Source organism: Neoarius graeffei, chromosome 11, assembly GCF_027579695.1.
Source record: "Neoarius graeffei isolate fNeoGra1 chromosome 11, fNeoGra1.pri, whole genome shotgun sequence".
NCBI lineage: Eukaryota > Metazoa > Chordata > Actinopteri > Siluriformes > Ariidae > Neoarius > Neoarius graeffei.
In genome coordinates, this window is record NC_083579.1 from 37720713 (window position 1) to 37743741 (window position 23029).

General features: G+C 43.8%; 1 protein-coding gene across 4 annotated transcripts; it reads right to left on the reverse strand.

Moving 5' to 3' along the window:
• Positions 1-404: 404 nt before the first annotated feature.
• Positions 405-14971, reverse strand: stmn4l (stathmin-like 4, like). Of its 4 annotated transcripts, XM_060932970.1 has the most exons (8): positions 14918-14971; positions 12335-12439; positions 10119-10275; positions 8188-8233; positions 7935-8033; positions 7246-7451; positions 6394-6585; positions 959-1489 (listed from the first exon to the last, which is right to left on the reverse strand). In XM_060932970.1, the coding sequence occupies exons 4-8, from the start codon at positions 8198-8200 to the stop codon at positions 1430-1432; spliced, it is 570 nt and encodes a 189-aa protein (XP_060788953.1). In that variant the 5' UTR covers positions 8201-8233; positions 10119-10275; positions 12335-12439; positions 14918-14971; the 3' UTR covers positions 959-1429. The 4 variants fall into 4 exon arrangements, with proteins under 4 accessions (XP_060788954.1, XP_060788953.1, XP_060788952.1 ...); XM_060932971.1 differs by lacking the exons at positions 12335-12439; positions 14918-14971 and adding an exon at positions 405-832 and having other exon boundaries at positions 1472-1489; positions 10119-10399; XM_060932969.1 differs by lacking the exons at positions 12335-12439; positions 14918-14971 and having other exon boundaries at positions 10119-10399.
• Positions 14972-23029: the final 8058 nt, after the last annotated feature.

Below are 23029 nucleotides of genomic sequence, written 5' to 3' on the forward strand. Positions count from 1 at the left end.
AACTGTGCTTTTTTTTTATGAACTAATTGCAGGTTGTGAAGAAATGTTGACCCATGTGCACCACGGGATTAGTCTGAGGAGTCATTTAAGTTGATCGTTTTGATTTATCGCAGTACTGTGTTACATCTAATGTTTATAGATTTGAGAAATTCTCTGTTTAAATGTCACTGAAGTCGCAGCTGTGTGTTGAACACGTATGTAACTCTCGTGTGTCACTTTTGTGGCTCGCTGGTGCGAATATACAGTTCAATGTAAGACATGATCTTTCATGGTGAAAGTGCCATCACAGAGTTTTAAGTGTTAAGGCTGAGTGAATGAAACAAAAAAACTAAAGCCGTAGCACACAGCAGTTCTTTAATGCCCTTCGCATCTAAAATATATATTACAATTTCTGTACAGCAAAATCGAACAGCCAAATCAGAAACCAGCTGATCATGGAGGCGTTGGAACATATTTACAGCAAACAAGAGGATTCGAGGTCTCGCTTTAACAAAACAGGCACAAGAAAGTCCAAAAACACTCTCTCTCTCTCTCTCTCTCTCTCTCACACACACACACACCCTCAGGTTTGGCACAGTTGGCTCTTCGTATTAAATTAGCGCTGCTCCTGTCTCCGACTCTGCTGGAAAACCAGTCACTCTGTTTCTTGTCTCGCAAAAAAACGGCCGTACAAAGCCATCGTAACGATAGTAACAACATCACAACGTTTTGTGATTTTCCCTTGTTTTTTGTTCAATTGTTTTTCCCCAAAAAGCTAATAAAGCTCATGGCTTTATCATATTCAGTCCTTTGGTGAGTGGGATCCCAAAATGTTCAGAAGACCTCAAGGCACCTGGAACATAAAGGCCAGAGACACCGAGGTTAGGAGCAGGACCACGCAAAACACACGCACACACATAAAAAACACACGCACACACACAGAAACGGAGTTTTACACACTTTATCAGGTCATGCAGCATTAAAACAAACAGGGATTAGCACCATGGTTCACATGTCTCTCGTGTCACTTCCTCTGATATCTAGTCGCTATTTTATTTTACATTTTTCCCCCCGACACAAAAAAAGCTAACAAAGCTAATACACACCAACTGTAGCTACACAAACTACAAGTTTACGTTCTTACATCATCACAAAGACACATCACAACTCAGTAAGATTAAAAACATGCAAAAGCGTCAACGTGACAAGGAAATAAAAGATGCGCCAATTGCTAATGAACAGTTTTCTTTCTCTGACGCTATTCTAGTGTATATTTGGCTTTCCAGCACACAAATCGCACGCTGAAGCTCAGAAATTCGATCCAAATCACACATTCCTGTTCCCTATACAGTGAAGGTTACATCACAACATCAACCATCAGACTAGATTTCCTCCATGTGACATCTTAAATTAATTAAAAAAGAAATGGATAACACAGGGTTTTTGTGTTCTACTGCCAGTCCACCTCCATCTGCGCTTTCGTTTTCCTCACCTCCTCAGCGTGTTTCTCCTGCAAGACAAAAAACAACAACAGAGACAAGAACCCATTAAATATCACATCACACACACTGTACTGAAGTCAACAATAAACACACTAGCATTATTAGCAATGCCACAAATCTACACGAAGGCCTGCATGATGTGGAGTTCAAATGCTAAGTGCGTTCTGAAATGCGAAGTCAATTTAGCATGACTGAGACGCTAGCTCATACAAGCATCACATGCTAGCTCATATAAACGTGATTTAAGATGCTAGCATATTCAAATCTGACTAAATTGCTCCATTGTTGGATTTAGCATAACAACTTAGCATGATTTATTCTGCTATTCATTTAGCTTGATTATAATTTTTACTGACTATTTATTTAGTTAGTTATTTACTTACTTACCTACCACTTTTAATTTAATTTTTTAAATTTAATGACTCAAATTGCTTCAGGTATAAAAGGATAAAAGCATATTTAGCAGATGATGTTTGCATGTGCTAGCATTTTACTTCATATTTGTGTGAGTTAGTCTTTCAGATCCTGCTAAATCATTTAGCATTTAACAAGCTGTAAACGCTAACTGATCCAGCACTAAAGTGTTGGTTAGCATGGATGTTAGCATTTGTGAACTTTATTATTGTGGATGTTAGTGAAAGTTAGTGTTTGTGGACGTTAGCGCATGTTGGTGTTTGAGGATGGTAGCACATTGTATTTTTCTGTGGATTTTAGTGCATGTTAGCACGTGTTTGCGTTTGTGGATGTTAGCGCGTGTTTGCGTTTGTGGATGTTAGCGCGTGTTTGCGTTTGTGGATGTTAGCGCGCGTTTGCGTTTGTGGATGTTAGCGCGTGTTTGCGTTTGTGGATGTTAGCGCGTGTTTGCGTTTGTGGATGTTAGCGCATGTTTGCGTTAGTGAACATTAGCGCATACGAATGTTTGTGGACGTTAGTGCTGTGGCGGCCCATGCTGCTTTGCAGCAGGAATATTGGTGTTGGTGGGTTGAGCTTGTTGATGGGGATCACTTGGACCCTGTCGATAAATTCGGCCACATTCATTCAGTCGCTGTTTCTCTCTTTGCAGTAGCAGCAACCCCTCTGTGATGTGGCAGCCGGCGGCTTCTTTCTTCTTATTTTATTTATGTTCAACAAATTTTTTTTGTTAAGTTGTTAAAATCACGGTGTCCTTCTCCTCCTTTGTCATAACCAAGAGCCAGGTCCTGAACGAGCCACCACTTTTCTTAACCTGGCCTTTGGTTATGACAAAGGAGGAGAAGGACATGGTGATTTTAACAAAAGAAATTTATTGAACATAAATAAAACAACCCCTCCTAGAACTGCCACCTTATTGTGGTGGAGGGGTTTGTGTGCTTGAATGATCCTAGGAGCTATGTTGTCGGGGGCATTATGCCCCTGTTAGGGTTTCCCAAGGCAGACAGGTCCTAGGTGACAGGCCAGACCAAGAGCAGTTCACCAAAAAACCCCTATGGAGAAAAAATCCAGGACCGTGACGTCGCCCGGTAGGACGCAGCCGGGGCCCCACCCTGGAGCCAGGCCCGGGGTTGGGGCTCGTATGCGAGCGCTTGGTGGCCGGGCCTTTGCCCATGGGGCCCGGCCGGGCTCAGCCCGAAGAGGTGACGTGGGCCCGACCTCCTGTGGGTTCACCACCCACAGAGGTAGCAGTAGGGGTTTGGTGCAGTGTGGATTGGGTGGCAGTCGAAGGCAGGGGCCTCGACGACCTGATCCCCGGACACAGCGGCTGGCTGTTGGGACATGGAATGTCACTTCGCTGGGGGGGAAGGAGCCTGAGCTTGTGCGGGAGGTTGAGAGGTACCGGCTAGAGATAGTCGGGCTCACCTCCACGCACAGCTTGGGCTCTGGAACCCAGCTCCTCGAGAGGGGCTGGACTTTCCACTTCTCTGGAGTCGCCCGTGGTGAGCGGCGGCGGGCTGGTGTGGGCTTCCTTATAGCTCCCCAGCTCAGCCGCCATGTGTTGGAGTTTACCCCAGTGAACGAGAGGGTCGCCTCTCTGCGCCTTCGGATTGGGGAGAGGGCTCTTGCTGTTGTTTGTGCCTACGGGCCAAATAGCAGTATAGAGTATCCGGCCTTCTTGGAGTCCCTGGGAGAGGTACTGAGGGGTGCTCAGACTGGGGACTCCATTGTGCTACTGGGGGACTTCAATGCTCACGTGGGCGATGACAGTGACACCTGGAGGGGCGTGGTTGGGAGGAACGGCCTCCCCGATCTGAACCCGAGTGGTGTTTTGTTATTGGACTTCTGTGCTAGTCACAGTTTGTCCATAACGAACACCATGTTCGAGCATAGGGGTGTCCATAAGTGCACGTGGCACCAGGACACCTTAGGTCGGAGGTCGATGATCGACTTTGTAGTCGTGTCATCTGATCTCCGACCCTATGTCTTGGACACTCGGGTGAAGAGAGGGGCTGAGTTGTCAACTGATCACCACCTGGTGGTGAGTTGGATCCGCTGGCGGAGGAGGAAGCTGGACAGACCTGGCAGGCCCAAACGTATGGTGAGGGTCTGCTGGGAACGTCTGGCCGAGCACTCTGTTGGGGAGGTCTTTAACTCCCACCTCCGGGAGAGCTTTTCCCAGCTTCCGAGGGAGGCGGGGGACATTGAGTCTGAGTGGACCATGTTCTCTACCTCCATTGTGGATGCAGCTGTTCGGAGCTGTGGCCGCAAGGTCTCCGGTGCCTGTCGTGGCGGCAATCCCCGAACCCGGTGGTGGACACCGGAAGTAAGGGATGCCGTCAAGCTGAAGAAGGAGTCCTATTGGGCCATGTTGACCTCCGGGACTCCTGAGGCAGCCGACGGGTATCGGCAGGCCAGGCGCGCTGCAGCTCGGGCAGTTGCGGAGGCAAAAACTCGGAACTGGGAGGAGTTCGGGGAGGCCATGGAGAAGGACTATCGGTCGGCTTCGAAGAAATTCTGGCAGACCGTCCGGCGCCTCAGGAGGGGGAAGCAGTACTCTGCCTACACTGTTTACAGTGCGGGTGGGGAGCTGTTGACCTCGACTGGGGACATTGTCGGGCGGTGGAAGGAATACTTTGAGGATCTCCTCAATCCCACCGTCATGTCTTCCACTGAGGAGACTGAGGCTGATGACTCAGAGGTGGACTCGTCCATTACCCAAGCCGAAGTCACTGAGGTAGTTTGCAAGCTCCTCGGTGGCAAGGCACCGGGGGTGGATGAGATCCGCCCTGAGTATCTCAAGTCTCTGGATGTTGTGGGGCTGTCTTGGTTGACACGCCTCTGCAACATCGCGTGGCGGTCGGGGACAGTGCCTCTGGAGTGGCAGACTGGGGTGGTGGTCCCTCTTTTTAAGAAAGGGGACCGGAGAGTGTGCTCCAATTACAGGGGAATCACACTTCTCAGCCTCCCAGGGAAAGTTTACTCCAGGGTACTGGAGAGGAGAATTCGACCAATAGTCGAACCTCAGATCCAGGAGGAACAATGCGGTTTTCGTCCTGGTCGCGGAACACTGGACCAGCTCTATACCCTTCATAGGGTGCTCGAGGGTTCATGGGAGTTTGCCCAACCAGTCCACATGTGCTTTGTGGATCTGGAGAAGGCATTCGACCGTGTCCCCCGTGGTATTCTGTGGGGGGTGCTTCGGGAGTATGGGGTTCGGGGCTCTTTGCTAAGGGCTGTCCGGTCCCTGTATGAACAGAGCAGGAGTCTGGTTCGCATTGCCGGCAGTAAGTCAGACCTGTTCCCAGTGCATGTTGGACTCCGTCAGGGCTGCCCGTTGTCACCGGTTCTGTTCATAATTTTTATGGACAGAATTTCTAGGCGCAGCCAGGGGCCGGAAGGAATCCTGTTTGGGAACCACAGGATTTCATCTCTGCTTTTTGCGGATGATGTTGTCCTGTTGGCTTCTTCAAACCAGGACCTTCAGCATGCACTGGGGCGGTTTGCAGTCGAGTGTGAAGCGGCTGGGATGAGAATCAGCACCTCCAAGTCCGAGGCCATGGTTCTCGACCGGAAAAGGGTGGCTTGCCCTCTCCAGGTTGGTGGAGAAGTCCTGCCTCAAGTGGAGGAGTTTAAGTATCTTGGGATCTTGTTCACGAGTGAGGGAAGGATGGAGCGTGAGATCGACAGGCGGATCGGTGCAGCCTCCGCAGTGATGCGGTCGCTTTACCGGTCCGTCGTGGTGAAGAAGGAGCTGAGCCAAAAGGCGAAGCTCTCAATTTACCAGTCGATCTACGTTCCGACTCTCACCTATGGTCATGAGCTTTGGGTAATGACAGAAAGAACAAGATCGCGGATACAAGCGGCTGAAATGAGTTTCCTTCGCAGGGTGGCTGGGCGCTCCCTTAGAGATAGGGTGAGAAGCACAGTCACTCGGGAGGAGCTCAGAGTAGAGCCGCTGCTCCTCCACATCGAGAGGAACCAGCTGAGGTGGCTCGGGCATCTTTTTCGGATGCCTCCTGGACGCCTCCCTGGGGAGGTGTTCCAGGCATGTCCCCCCGGGAGGAGGCCCCGGGGAAGACCCAGGACACGCTGGAGGGACTATGTCTCTCGGCTGGCCTGGGAACGCCTCGGTGTTCTTCCCGAGGAGCTGGCCGAGGTGTCTGGGGAAAGGGAAGTTTGGGCTTCCATGCTTAGACTGCTGCCTCCGCGACCCGGTCCTGGATAAGCGGAAGAAGACGAGACGAGACGATAAATAAAACAATAAGAAGAAAATGCCAGGTGCTACTGCAAAGAGAGACAGAGACTGAATGAATGCAAGCCTCATTTATAGACAGGGATTAACCAGGCCCAGGAGATCTCCATCAACAAGCTCAACCCACCAACACCAGTACTCCTGCTGCAAAGCAGCATGGGTCGCCACAGCAAATGTCAGTGTTTGTGGACGTTGGCGCATGTCAGTGTTGGTTACAGTTTGTGGATGTTAGCGTTCATGCCTCACCTTCTCCTGCAGGCGCTCGAGCATGGCAGCGATGTGAGCTTCTCTGTTCTCCTTGTTGATCTCCATCCTCTGCTCCAGCTTCTCTTTGGCCATTTTGATGAAGTTGTTGTGTTCCTCCATGGCTTTCTGAGCCACTTCACGCTCGTGCTCTCTCTTTTCAGCCAAATGTTTCAGAAGTTCAGCCTCCTGACCCTGAAACAGAAGAAACATTATATAACTAGGGTTAGTGCTGATAATTAGCGAATTATTGCTAACAGTTTCACTGTGACACCATACAATTCATTCAGGTGCTAACACTCTTAATTGCAATGTGTTCTGGATTGTGATTGGTCAGAAGGTGTTGATAAATTTTCTATAACAGAAGCTCTGACAGGGCGGCACGGTGGTGTAGTGGTTAGCGCTGTCGCCTCACAGCAAGAAGGTCCGGGTTCGAGCCCCGTGGCCAACGAGGGCCTTTCTGTGTGGAGTTTGCATGTTCTCCCCGTGTCCGCGTGAGTTTCCTCCGGGTGCTCCGGTTTTCCCCACAGTCCAAAGACATGCAGGTTAGGTTAACTGGTGACTCTAAATTGACCATAGGTGTGAGTGTGAATGGTTGTCTGTGTCTATGTGTCAGCCCTGTGATGACCTGGTAACTTGTCCAGGGTGTACCCCGCCTTTCGCCCGTAGTCAGCTGGGATAGGCTCCAGCTTGCCTGCGACCCTGTAGAATAGGTTAAAGCGGCTAGAGATAATGAGATGAGAAGCTCTGACACTAGTGCAACTGTTATAGAAAATTAAGCAACACTTTCTGAGCAATCACAATCCAGAATTGAACAATGCTCTGGTGTAATAGTGAGTATCGATGATGTCTCACCTTCCTCCTCTCTTCGGCAGCGTCCAGCTTTTTCTGGATCTCCTCCAGTGATGGGTCTCTGCGGGGTGGGATGGTGGGATTAAACTCTCTCTGACCGTCAAACGATGGTGGCCTCAGGATGACCTCAAAGGCCTGACCTGAGGAACGCTTGTTCAGCTCAATCACCTCCATGTCTTTGATAAGGCACAGGTTCAGATCCACCACGCCTGCACAGAAAGACCACATACTTCACCCTTAACAAGAAGAAGAAGAAGAAGAAGAAGTTTTATATTCCTAGCCATAAACAGCAATCTGCGGGGTCCAAGGATTTTCAGAAATAGATCAAATCCCATAGATTAACATAATGTTGATGTTTTGTGCTCAGTGTTAATTGTGTGAAATGCCCACTGAAATTGTTTGTGTTTTGAATGAATGTGTTTACATTTTTATAGCCAATGAAATGTTAGGAGAAATGACTGATGGGAAATCTTTACTTTCTCCACATGATTTTGGCCATGTACAGAACAGAGGCATGATAAAACAAAGAAGTAGAAAAGATAGTTTTTAAAAATGCCTCTCTAATTGTGTTTATTCTAATAAAAAACACCAACTCCATAACTGTCCTAATGGGCGTGGCCTAATATTCTAATGAGAATGCTGCATTGACATCCCTGCATTAACAGAACAACATAATCAATGTGTGTGTGTACCTTGGTGAGTTTTTTTGGTGGTTTTCTCTTTAGACTCTGGAAGGATGCAGGAGCAGAAGTATGCCACCAGGGGGAGCTCCTTCATCTTCTCTTTGTACGCTGCAGGAAATCACACACATATGGACACGTTTAATCCTTTATGTACGTACACACACACACAGATACACACACACACACACACAGGGACACGTTTAATCCTTTATGTACGCACACACACACACACACACACACACACACACACACAGATACATACCTGCGAGAGTCATTGTTCTGTCTCTGAGGGTGAGTCTACACTGAACCTGTGAGGAAATATTTAAAAAATGATGTCATCAGGCATCAGGTACTGAGATCATGTGACGATGTCATCATTCCTCACTGATGTGTGTCTGTGTTACTAACTATGGTTTATCTTCTTTAAATGTTAAAAAAAAAAAAAAAAAAAAAAAACTGCTCACACCAGCAAAGTAAAGCAGCCTGTCACTGGTGAAACCTTTAATGAATTAAAAGTGAGCATTCTCATGCTAATTGCAGACAAATTCTTATTGATGAAATAAAAATAAATTTTCTCAAAATAATATTATCTAAGTTTAGAAGCTAGCAAATAACATTACTGCTGTAAAGAATGCTAATGCTGCATTCGTGAACAATTAGTTGTATTAATGAGCCTAAATCTTAAAAAGCAGCACATAAAATCTCCTGCACATTGTTGTTAGTGAATGACTGCATTCACTTTTATTTCCTGCCTTAATTTCATTCTTTTTTCATACTTTCATGCAGAGTGTTCTGTCTGTTCTCTTTTCTTTCTTTGTCTCCTCTTCCCACACTTGTTGACTCACTCAGTGTGCTTCTCTCTCTCTCTCTCTCTCTCTCTCCCTGTGCCTCCACATGCATAATCCCACTACACACATACACCCACACTTCACACACTCTCACACACACATTTAATCTGCACGAGTGGCGCGTGCTGATTTTAACACGTAGGCCAACGTGCATCAAACATGCATAAGACTTTTTGCCAAAATGTGCATGGTGTCATCAATAGGTCTTAAAATGCATTATTCATACAAATGCATTTTTACATTTAATATTATTGAATATAAAATTGAATGTTGCATCTAATACACAGTTTTTACTTAAACACATGCAGGAATTGGGACGTGTGATGTCTTCCTTGTATGTGTTACTATATACAGTATATACACTATTATACTTGTACAATATGCACAATAATAATAATAATAATAATAATAATAATAATAATAATAATAATAATAAAATTTAATAAACTCTTTTGTACAAAATGTAGTAATTTTGTTTTTTTTTTTGCAGAGTTTCTCCTCCCAGATTCATTTTAATGTTTTGAAGCACTATGCATATGTGTGTGCGTAGGCTGCAGAGGCCAATGCACACACACACCAGCTACTACACTATGTGCACACAAGTGCACACACACACACACAGAGTTTATGTAAAAAAAAAAAATCTTGTTACACACTTAAATGCACTATAATGATTCCAAATGATTCATAATGATTCATTTAAATGATCTCAAATGATTCATAATGATTCATATGAACAATTCCAAATGATTCATAATGATTCATAGCAGTTTGAAATGATTTGTAAAGCCAGTTCAAATGTTAAGAATTTGCATGGATTCATAAGATTCCTAACAATACATAATGATTCATAAAGATTCACCATGATACTGACTGATTCTTATAGATTCATATTAAATAGGCAAATGCAAAAAATGACATACATGTTCATATAGATGTAATGTAACAGGCTGCAAATGAAACATGCCATAAATGAAAAGAAAGGAGTTTAATCTCTTCCACTCTGCACTTCTAACTCAAACCATGTGATGATGTCATTCTCCGATGATGTCATCTCACATGCACAACTCTCTCTTGCTTCAGAAATGCATGCATATTTATAAACTAAATTTACTTATAATCGAATATTGCATGCATTTATACACTTTACATGCACGATTATAGTGTTGTTGGAGAATTTACTGGAAAAGCATTAAAGCAACTCATTACATCACTTCTGTGCTCTTTGTCTGTAATCTGTGCTGAGCAGATGAATAAGCAGAACATGCATGTGAGAGTGTGTGTAAGAGTTTAGGAGTGTGTGTGTGTGTTAAGTGTGTGTGCTGATGGAAAGCTGAGATCTTACCTCTGCTCCTTGGAGTGATGTCTGTGTGTCTGTGTGTTTTGTCTCGTCTCTTTGCTGCTGTTTGACTGCGCAGCATCAGCACCACTTCTGCTCTTTAAAGCATTACATCACCTCCCTGCGCTCTGATTGGTTGAGAGGAATGCAGCGCTCTGATTGGCTGAGAGAATGGAGCGAGGGGACAGAGGGGTGGTTAACTCTTTGTTAGAGGAGCTGCAAAGATTTACATATCAATATGTGCTGAACACAGTGCAGGGAATAGTGTTAATCATCTTCAGATTTATCTTTAAGAACATTTCAGAGATGCAGAGATTTATTTCTTTTAATCATTTTACAACATATTTCATTCATTCATTAAAATATTTCATCAGGTTATTTTCTATCCTCTTAGACTGAATAGGTGTGTTCTGAACAAGACACCTGACGCTACAAACTTCCTAAACCCCTTCTATCTGGAATCCCCTGGAGTAGGAAAACACAGGCGTAAAGTTCTCCATAGACCCTTTAAGGGTTCCCCTAAATATCTACTGTACACATCCACTTAGAGCTTTCATCACTCTCCTGATGTTTGTATGATTGAATATTTTATTTTTAAACTAAAAATATTTTAGCATGATTTTTTCCATTTATGTAGAAAGTCAGATTCTGTTCTAAATCTAGAATTGAAAAATGAGACGCTGTGGAGAACCCTGCTCCCCGTAGTGTGCATGAAGGATGGGTTCTTTGGATAGTTAAGGCTTGGAAACTTTCTGATAGCGACACTTTCTCTTCTAGGGCTCTACACAGAAATAGTCCTCCAGAGGGACTACAGAAGAACCCTTAAATGTTCTAAATTTGAGATTTTGCAATAAGAGTAGAGATTGCTCAAAAAGTTTCTGCTGATTTCTGCAGGAGGTTCAAATATTTTAACTCAAAATGATCTAGAACTGAGATACAAAATAAAACACTGACATTTATGGCTTTTATTAATCTGCATGCCTGAGAACACTTTTCTCCGAGTTCTGCAGCAGAACATTATAAAGGCGTTTCTTTGTCAGTAACGTTGATGACAGATCAGCCATGTTTAATGAGTCATCACTGATAACTTTTGTGAGAAATTAAAGTCATCTCACTCAAGCATTAAAGTAGAAACAAGACACTTCACTGGACAAAAAGGTTAAATCTCACACTGGTTCCTTCTGGTTCTGTGTAATGTTTCTCCATCCAGAACACTTAATAAGGAGTGATGAATATTCAGCATGCTCTTGAAATCCCACAACGCACTGTAACAGCTAGTGTTGCAACCCTACAGAATGACTAAGGGTTCTAAGTAGAACCTTTTTTGGAAGCTAATGAACCCTTGATTATCTGAAGAACCCTTACAGAACCGGGTAAGTGTGTGGTGCAAACTCCAAATTATTGATCATTATTTTCTTCTTAACATTTAGCTGTTTGGCACTTGGTCACTTTTGGTTCTTGAAAGGTTCATTGGCTGATTATGGGTGCATGGCCTTCTAAAAGGGTTCTACTTGTTCTATCAATAATTTTAGGGTTCCCCTAGAAAGACAAACTGAACCCTTAAGTGCGCTATATAGAACAATTTCTTCCTATAATGTTCAGGAAAAAAAAGGTATCTCAAGGGTTTTTAAGGTTTCATTGGATACTTATGAGCTCTCACGTTCCAAAACATGGACCTACTTGTAACTCTTTCTGAGAAGAAAACACTCTATAGACAAATGAAGAACCCTGAAGCATTCAGTATTTTCTAAGAGTGTAGAGCAGGGTATAGGTCAGGGTTCTGGAGGCTCATTGTGCTGCACACCTGATGCAGTTCTGGAGCTCATGATCCAGCTCACTGTAAGCAGAACCAAGTGTGTTTGGAGAATGAAGAACCTGAAAGTGTGCAGCACAATGAGGTTCCAGAACCAGAGCAGAGAACCCTGCACTCAAAAAAAAAAAAACCATTGGATTTACTTAACTGAGTTATGGCAACCGGTCCCACGAAACTGTGTTAATTTAGATGTATTGAATACAGTTATGTTGAGTTTTTCAACACATAACTGTATTCAATACATCTAAATTAACACAGTTTCGTTGGACCGGTTGCCATAACTCGGTTAAGTAAATCCAGTGTTTTATTTTTTTGAGTGTGCTCTAGAGCAAACAGCATCACCATAATGCACCTGTATATACGTGTAACAATGCAGAAGTGGTTAAAGTAAGTGGAGAAATTTGTGCACCTCAGACTCGTGTCTCTGATCCTCCATGATTCATTGTGAGATTTCTGAAAGGTTCTGGTGTGGAACCGGTTCTGTCCGGCTGAGCATCGATCTGAAATGTCAGCTCTATAAATAATGAGGCAGAGATTATAAAGTATGTGTCATCATGTGTGTGAGGAGTGTGTGACAGCAACGGAGCAGCAGCAGATCCAGATCCTCACACAACAGTCTCACACACAGCCATCTGTCTCTCTCTCTCTTTCTCTCTCTCTCACACACAGATTAATGTGGACTATTTTTACGTTTAACCATAACATCACACACACTTTTAGATTTTGTCTTGTACAGCTGAGATGCTGTGTCTCTCCCTAACTTATTTTCTCAAATATGATTATTAAATATATTTATAAATGTTATTTTATTATTTTTCAATTAATATTTTTTTACGGGCGGCACGGTGGTGTAGTGGTTAGCGCTGTCGCCTCACAGCAAGAAGGTCCGGGTTCGAGCCCTGTGGCCGGCGAGGGCCTTTCTGTGCGGAGTTTGCATGTTCTCCCCGTGTCCGCGTGGGTTTCCTCCGGGTGCTCCGGTTTCCCCCACAGTCCAAAGACATGCAGGTTAGGTTAACTGGTGACTCTAAATTGACCGTAGGTGTGAATGTGAGTGTGAATGGTTGTCTGTGTCTATGTGTCAGCCCTGTGATGACCTGGCGACTTGTCCAGGGTGTACCCCGCCTTTCGCCCGTAGTCAGCTGGGATAGGCTCCAGCTTGCCTGCGACCCTGTAGAAGGATAAAGCGGCTAGAGATAATGAATGATATATATATATATATATATATATATATATATATATATATATATATATATATATAAACTTTATTGTTTTATATTTATTATACTTAATTTAATAACACCCCACCATATTCTACCATACTCCACCATAATCTGCCACACTCTGAAAACACTCTACCACACTTTGCCATACCATGCTCCACCATACTGTCCCACATTCTGCCATATTCGAACATACGTCACTGTACTGTGCCACACTTTAAAAATACTCTATCACACTCCACTACCTCATGGTGTGGTGCCATACTCGACCAAGCTTCACCATATTCCACCACACTCTACCATACTCTACCGTTCTCTACCACACTCTACCATGCTTTGCCATCCTCTGCCATCCTCTACCACAATCCACCATACTCTACTGTACTCCAACATACTCCACAGCACTCCACCATACTCTACTGTACTCCAACACACTCCACTACACTCCACTGTACTCCAACACACTCCACTGTACTCCAACATACTCTGCCGTACTCCACCATACCCTACTGTACTCCAGCACACTCTACCACACTCCACCATACTCTACTGTTCTCCACCATACTCTACCACACTCTACCATGCTGTGCAACACTCTACCATATTCTACTGTTCTCCAACATACTCTACCACACTCTACCATGCTGTGCAACACTCTACCATACTCTACCATACTAGGAATTAATTATTAAAGGATCTATTTTTTAAATATTATTTGAATTTTGAGGGTGGCACGGTGGTGTAGTGGTTAGCGCTGTCGCCTCACAGCAAGAAGGTCCGGGTTCGAGCCCAGTGGCCAGCGAGAGCCTTTCTGTGTGGAGTTTGCATGTTCTCCCTGTGTCTGCATGGGTCTCCTCCGGGTGCTCCGGTTTCCCCCACATTCCAAAGACATGCAAGTTAGGATAATTGGTGACTCTAAATTGACCGTAGGTGTGAATGTGAGTGTGAATGGTTGTTTGTCTCTGCAATAACCTGGTGACTTGTCCAGGGTGTACCCCGCCTCTCGCCCATATTCAGCTGGGATAGGCTCCAGCTTGCCTGTGACCCTGTAGAACTGGATAAGATAATGGATGGATATTTGAATTTTTAAAGTTTTATCACTGTTATTTTTTGAAAATTATTTTAACTAATTTAAACATTTTTATTTTTCTATGTGTAACTGACTTATTTAGTCATTTGTTTAATTATTAATAATGTATACGTCTGGTTTTAATATTTGTATATTTATATACTGTATATTATTGTTATATTTATAATATTTTATTGCCCATACGTATGACACATTTTATTTGTTATTTTTAAATCTGTTGATTAGTAGAACAGTAAACTGCATACACTGGTTTTATTTAAGCACTTGCATTTTTACCTGATGATTTTGCTGTGCTGTGTGTGTGTGTGTACGCATGCACGCGCGCAAAATGATAATGCTGTATGGTTCCAGTAGAGTTCTCGGGTTTATTATCAAGCATTTAAACATTCATCTTTCACAAGTGTTCTGCCAGATTCATGTCATTAAACACTAAACTACGTGAGGCATTTCACACACAGCTTCTCATCCACTTAATACAAGCACTTTTAGCTTTACACACATTTCTGTTACGTGACAGAACAGAATGTGGTTCTCTCTCACTGTCGAGTGCTCACAGAACGCAGCGTTCTCCCAGAGTGAACTCAAAGGGCATAAGGTTCCCTATAACATTCCCTGTAGTGGATGTTTTTACTGGAGGAGGGGGAGGAGCTGGAAGGGAGGTGAAGGAGATGAACACACACACCTCATCTGGTATTCTGCATACACTCAGTGCATGATGTCATCCAGATGATGTCTGAGAGAGAGAGAGAGAGAGAGAGAGAGAGAGAGAGAGAGAGGTTAAAGAAGGTTGAAGGAATAAAGGAATTATGGATGAACAAAACCATGAAAGGTTCTAGAAAGAGAAACATGACCTCAGGGTGTGTGTGTGTGAGAGAGAGAGAGAGAGAGAGAGAGAGAGAGAGAGAGAGAGAACAAAACAAACTGCCTGAGAGGAAAGCTTCATCACTAGAGACAGAGCAATGATGTCATCATTGGCCAATCAGCTGCATCCACAGTGTGTGTGTTCTCTCTACAAAGTGATGCAGTTTCTCCTGCATACCTGAAACATCTCACATCAGTACCTTTCTACAAAAAACAATGCAGCACTGAGTGAGTAACAAATTCTACAGCAAATCCTCTGAGAACATCAGCAGATCTCCTTTACACCAACATCAATCATCTCTCACCTCTCTGTATCAAAATAATACAAAAATACAAAATATTTTACTAATGTTTTTATGACTGCAATAAAAAGTAGCTTTTTTGTGTGATTTCAGCCTCAGACATGTGATTAGAGTTCAGTTTTAGGGTTCATGTTTTTCCTCAGAGTTTCACATCATCATGCCCTTTCCAGCAACATCATACTCATTAGAACAGCATTAATGTCACGACATCACTCCATGGATCCTGTACTGCAGAACCGTGACTCAGAATTGGTAATGATGTTCTATAGAAAGATGGGCATGTGTGAAACGCTACGACTCACTTTAACACTTTAACAGGGAAAATTAATCCACATGCAGAAAGATCAGGATGACTAAAGGAGATAAAATTATAACGTGTAGAATTTCCAGATGAATAGTGTTGATATTAATAGTGTTTATGCAAATACACACAAGTCTGGGCAGCATGAAGAAAGAAAGAAAGAAAGAAAGAAAGAAAGAACAACTTTATTCATCACACACTTGTGAAATTTCCTTTCTGCATTTAACCCATCTGAAGCAGTGAACACACACATGCACACACACATACCCAGAGCAGTCATGCTAACAGTGCCCGGGGAGCAGTTGGGAGTTAGCTGCTTTGCTCAAGGGCACCTCAGCCCAAGGCCGTCCCATATTAACCTAACCGCATGTCTTTGGACTGTGGGGGAAACCAGAGCACCCGGAGGAAACCCACGCAGACACGGGGAGAACATGCAAACGCCACACAGAAAGGCCCTCGCCGGCCGCTGAGTTTGAACCCAGAACCTTCTTGCTGTGAGGCGACTGTGCTAACCACTACACCACCGTGCCGCCCATGAAGCACAGCCACCGGTCAGGGTTAATCAGCTTCTCTGTTTCTTTCTTTGAGTTTTAAACCATGGAACAAGAAAAAAAAAATCAAACAGGAACTTCCTGAAGTTCACTGTAAGATTATTACTTGATGAGTCGCTACATAGAGCATTTATAATATATCCATAAACACTGAATAAACCTTTTATAAAGCATTGCTGGAGAATATGTAAAAATAAACCTTAGAGGTTTGATTTTAACTTTGTCCTGTAACTTTGTGTTTGACACAAAGGCTTCGTGTCAAACTCTAAACATGGCTGAACAAGGAGTGGGAGGAGCCAGAGGCACACACTGATGACATCAGAGAGCAATGATTGTTTAATGTTGTATTTTAAACTATTTCGTATGATGTACCCAATTTTTGTAGGTCTCGGACTGAAGGCTAATGGTAAAATAACAGAGAGAAAAGTGTCACGGTTTTCAAAAGAACAGAAAAATCACACTGCCTGTTATAACCCAAATGAGGCTGGGTTCCTTCGGAGTCTGGTTTCTCTCAAGGTTTCTTCCTCATGATGTCTCAGTTTTTTTTTTCTTGCCATCTTCACCTCAGGCTTGCTCATTAGGGATTCATTTATAAATTCATAAGTTTAAAATGTATATATTTCTGTCAAGCTCATTTGTGACCATGTCTATGATTAAAAGTGCTTTACAAATAAAATTGGCTTAAAATTACTAAACGGGCGGTACGGTGGTGTAGTGGTTAGCACTGTCGCTTCACAGCAAGAAGGTTCTGGGTTCGAGCCCAGAAGCTGACGTGGGCCTTTCTATGTGGAGTTTACACATTCTCTCCGTGTCCGCGTGGGTTTCCTCCGGGTGCTCCGGTTTCCCCCACAGTCCAAAGACATGCAGGTTAGGCTAATTGGTGACTCTAAATTGACCGTAGGTGTGAATGTGAGTGTGAATGGTTGTCTGTGTCTATGTGTGAGCCCTGCGATGATCTAGCAACTTGTCCAGGGTGTACCCCGCCTTTCGCCCATAGTCAGCTGGGATAGGCTCCAGCTTGCCCGCGACCCTGCACAGGATAAGCAGCTACAGATAATGGATGGATGGATTACTTATTGGTTCCTCACGTCACTGAACCATTAAACCACAGGTTCTCAACCCTGCTCCTGGAAAACCTGCACATTTTGGTGTTTTTCTGTCTAACACAATTGATTCAACTCTTCAGCTAAGAAGCTCTTCCTAAGGTGACGTGTGTAAGAGCAGGATGAAAGAGGAGCATGACTGGGAACCTGTGCATTAAATGAGCACCACAGGAGCAACATGAAAACCCAGGTTTTTGTCTGGTACATATAGTAGCATCATTTACACACTTCAGCATAACCTAAACCTCAGTACTTTTATGTGGCTCCACCCCTTCTCCTGTGTAGGTCAGGGTGTGATCACTGAACGCAAAATGTGTCCAAGGTTCTACATGTTACACTATACGGCCAAAAGTATCTGCACCCCGACTATCACGCCCATATGTCCTTGCTGTATATCGCATTCCAGATTTAATGCCACTTTGCTGTTAAAATAAGCTCCACTCTTTTAAACAGTACCCGCAATGAATAATAAACATCGGCTGGAAATATTACACATTTTGCCCAAATGCATTTTGACTTCCCTGTACTTTCACACTGTGTTGCATAAAGCAGTGTGGGTGTGTGCCATTTTGTGGGCGGTGACTGGCGTAGTATTGTTGATAGGTTTCATGTATCTTGATTGGCTTACTGATCCTGACACTGTGATGTAGCTGGATGTACAAAATGTTGAAAAATAGAGGAGTGTAAAGCTTATGGTTGCAAAAATAATAAATGTGATAATAAGGGAAAGCGGCGGCACGGTGGTGTAGTGGTTAGCACTGTTGCCTCACAGCAAGAAAGTTCTGGGTTCGAGCCCAGCAGGTTGCGAGGGCCTTTCTGTGTGGAGTTTGCATGTTCTCCCCGTGTCCGCGTGGGTTTCCTCCGGGTGCTCCGGTTTCCCCCACAGTCCAAAGACATGCAGGTTAGGTTAACTGGTGACTCTAAACTGGCCGTAGGTGTGAATGTGAGTGTGAATGGTTGTTTGTCTCTGTGTCAGCCCTGTGATGACCTGGAGACTTGTCCAGGGTGTACCCCACCTCTCGCCTGTAGTCAGCTGGGATAGGCTCCAGCTTGCCTGCGACCCTGTAGAACGGGATAAGCGGCTGCAGATAATGGATGGATGGATAAGGGAAAGCATTTTTTCTGTGTTCCATTGCCGATACCCGAGAACGTAAACAACTTGCTAAACCGTAGCTACACAACTTGGGAACAGGTGACACTTTAGAAACTCTCTCCTTTGGTAGAAATTCTGTTGTTTGCGAGAAGCATTTTAAGCCTAATTGCTTTGAAAGGAATCTACAGGCTGAGCGCTTGGGCTACGCAGGTCGCGTTTAACCCAAACCTGATGCTGTGCTAACAATATTCCAACACCATCCACAGAAAATGGATTCAGGACATGCAAGCTGATTAACTAGAATAGTACAGACATTCAAACTTTATATATATATATATGTAAAATTGAGGAAACTTTTACTGTTTTAGGTGAATTAGAAGCCCCAGTTTTTTTTTAAATGTCAGAATAATTAGAGAGAGAATTTTTCAGAGAATTTTACTCACTTTCATCAAAGTCAAAAGTCTACATACACTAAGCTGACTGTGACTTTTTTTTTTTTTAAAGATATTTTTTTGGGCTTTTTGCACCTTTATTGGATAGGACAGTGTAGAGACAGGAAATGAGCGGGAGAGAGAGACGGGAAGGGATCGGGAAATGACCTCGGGCCGGAATCGAACCCGGGTCGCCCGCATTCATGGTATGGCGCCTTAACCACCTGAGCCACGACGCCCCCAACTGACTGTGACTTTAAACAGCTTGGAGCATTTCACATGATGATGTTTTGGCATTAGGAGCTTCTGATAGGCTAATTGACATCATTTGAGTTAAAGCTACAGTATACTGCCTTTCAGATTATTCAGGTTTAGGGCATAAAAATAATTTTCCCTGACACCCAATTATTTTGCTTAGTGGACCGAAAGCTACTGAATTTGAATCACAGACTTCCAATTTTATTACTTTTTTCCCCTAAAAGAACAATTAATGAATCTAGAGCCATGTGGCTCTAAATTCTCCGCCATTTTTTCCTGCTTCACTGTAACCTCATTCAAGATATTACGTCATGCATGACGTGGTGGGCTTTCCCCATTCACGCAAGGCATTGTGGGATACAAATTTGAAACAGGAGAGAACAATGGTGGATGAGAGTGTGCAAATGAAACGTGAAAGACCGACTACAATAACTGAAAGTGAGAAGAAAAGGCGTTATGTTGTGAAGGAAAGGAAACACAGGACCAAACTAATAAATATCGGCGGTCAGCGAGCACCTCGGTGTGATCAGCTGTTCGTTTAGCAACAGAATGATGTAACTGTCAGTGCACAGTCAAAATAAGCCTGTAGATGGCAGTAATGCAACACTGGATGCCAGCTGCCGTAAAACCCAAAAGATGAAGACAACGACAACAAATCAGGCAAGCATGTGTATGTGCACACAGACTTCCTCTGTCTGCTTGACTGCGTGAAGCAAGCGATTTCATGCACATTATTTGCTAGGGAATCCCCTCAAATTAAATAACTTCCCAGCCACAGAATGGCTTGGGTTTTTTTTTTTAAAAGATATTACAAAAATAAACATATCGCAATGACCAAATTTCAGAGGGAACTAAATTTCACCATCTCATCTCATCTCATTATCTGTAGCCGCTTTATCCTTCTACAGGGTCGCAGGCAAGCTGGAGCCTATCCCAGCTGACTACGGGCGGAAGGCGGGGTACACCCTGGACAAGTCGCCAGGTCATCACAGGGCTGACACATAGACAAAGACAACCATTCACACTCACATTCACACCTACGGTCAATTTAGAGTCACCAATTAGCCTAACCTGCATGTCTTTGGACTGTGGGGGAAACCGGAGCACCCGGAGGAAACCCACGCGGACACGGGGAGAACATGCAAACTCCACACAGAAAGGCCCTCGCCGGCCCCAGGGCTCGAACCCAGGACCTTCTTGCTGTGAGGCGACAGCGCTAACCACTATACCACCGTGCCGCCCCTAAATTTCACCAATTTTATGAAATCGAAAGGCCATTTATTTTTAATTGGAGGCACACCTGTGGATGTATTTTAAGGCACACCTTCAAACACAGGGGCCTCTTTGCATGACATCATGGGAAAATCAAAGGAAATCAACCAAGACATCAGGAAAAGAATTGTGGATCTTCACAAGTCTGGTTCATCCTTGGATACAATTTGCAGATGCCTGAAGGTCCCACGTTCATCTGTTCAAACAATAATATGCAAGTATAAACACCATGGGAGCACACAGCTATCATACAGCTCAGGAAGGAGACGGCTTCTGTGTCCCAGAGATAAACGTGCTTTGGTGCAAAATGTGCAAATGAATCCCAGAACAACAGCAAAAGACCTTGTAAAGATGCTGGCTGAAACCGGTAAGAGAGTATCATTATCCGCAGTAAAACGAGTTCTGTACCAACGTGAGCTGAAGGGCCACTCAGCGAGGAGAGTGCCACTGCTCCAAAAACACCATAAAAAAGCCAGATTACAGTTTGCAGCTGCACATGGAGACAAAGATCTTCATTTCCGGAGACATGTCCTGTGGTCTGATGAAACAAAAATTGAACTGCTTGGTCATAATGATCATCGTTATGTTTGGAGGAGAAAGGGGGAAACTTGCAAGCCTCAGAACACCATCCCAACCATAAAGTATGAGGGGGCAGCATCATGTTTTGGGGCTGCTTTGCTGCAGGAGGGACTGGTGCACTTCACAAAATAGACGGCATCATGAAGAAAGAAAATCATGGGGATATATTGAGGCAACATCACAAGACATCAGCCAAAAAGTTAAAGCTTGGGCGTGGATGGGTCTTCCACATGGACAATGACCCCAAGTGTACCTCTAAATTAGTTGCAAACTGGCTTAAGGACAACAAGGTGACGGTATTAGAGTGGCCATCACAAAGCCCTGACCTCAGCCCTATAGAAAATTTGTGGGTGGCACTGACAAGGTGTGTACGAACAAGAAGGCCCACAGATTTGACTCAACTCCACCAGTTCGGTCAGGAGGAATGGGCCAAAATTCCAGCAAGGTATTGTGAGAAACTTGTGCTAGGCGACCCAAAATGCTTCATCCAAGGTAAACAGTTCAAAGGCAATTCTACCAAATACTAACCAAGTGTATGTAAACGTTTGAATTTAATGAAAGTAATTAAAAATTCTCTAATAAATTCTCTCTCTGATTATTCTGACATCTGATCCTAACTGACCTAAAACAGTAAAAGGTTCCTCAATTGTACTGTCAGACATGGAGAAAAAAAAAGGTTTGTGTCTTTTTCTAAACTGTATGTAAACTTCTGGTTGCAACTGTGTGTGTGCGCATATATATATATATATATATATATATATATATATATATATATATATATATATATATATATATATGGAGGCACTCCTAAACATGGCGCTCCAGAGGAGTGTAAAACGTATTAGTAAATTATCCCACATTTTTTTTAAAAAGCAAATTCAAAAGAAACACTGGAGAAAAATGCATCTCGCTTATGTAAATAAAGATATAAATTTTATTGTCTGCTTCTCCACTCTGCTATAAATTCACACTCGGCTTCAAGCTGTCACTAGCCTATACTGAGACCATATAAACCAGTGTTTCTCAACCACTGGGCTGCAGCCTTTTTTCCAAGTTGTAGCTCATTTTCACTTCTTGTAGAGTACAATTGCTGAGTTGTATCCAGTGTCACATCCGCCTCATGAAGCTACAGTCACACTACAGCTCGCGATGCTTTGCAATGGGTTATCAATGAAAATGAGGCATTTCGGTGGCGATGCATAGTGATATAGATTTGAGCTAAAAGTTGTGGTCACACAGGTGAATGCTTCACTGTCACGCCTTTGCGCATTTGAGCCGCGCTCGCTCACAGAGCGTGTTGTGCGAACTCTTGGGACCCAGTCGTTATGGGAAACACCTGATACTGATTTAAGTGCAATTAACACATGCAGACACGGACACTGTTTTCACAGAGGCTTTGCAAAGTATTATTATTATCACTGTCACGTTTGTTTCTAGCCATGTTTATAACACTGTTTAAATACTCTGCTTTATGATTCTGTTTTGCTTGTTTTTATAAATATCGCGCCTGCTAATAAACACTCTTCCTGCACGTAGATCTGCCTACCACCATCTATCTTGTAGTGTCCTGATCCCCAGATCTTTAACCCAGCCACATACACTATATTGCCAAAAGTATTCGCTCACCTGCCTTGACTCACATATGAGCTTAAGTGACATCCCATTCCTAATCCATAGAGTTCAATATGACGTCGGTCCACCCTTTGCAGCTAAAACAGCTTCAACTCTTCTGGGAAGGCTGTCCACAAGGTTTAGGAGTGTGTTTATGGGAATTTTTGACCATTCTTCCAAAAGCGCATTTGTGAGGTCACACACTGATATTGGGCGAGAAAGCCTGGCTCTCAGTCTCCGCTCTAATTCGTCCCAAAGGTGTTCTGTTGGGTTGAGGTCAGGACTCTGTGCAGGCCAGTCAAGTTCATCCACACCAGACTCTGTCATCCATGTCTTTATGGACCTTGCTTTGTGCACTGGTGCACAGTCATGTTGGAAGAGGAAGGGGCCAGCTCCAAACTGTAAAAACAGTCTGCATGCCTAGGTGCTTGA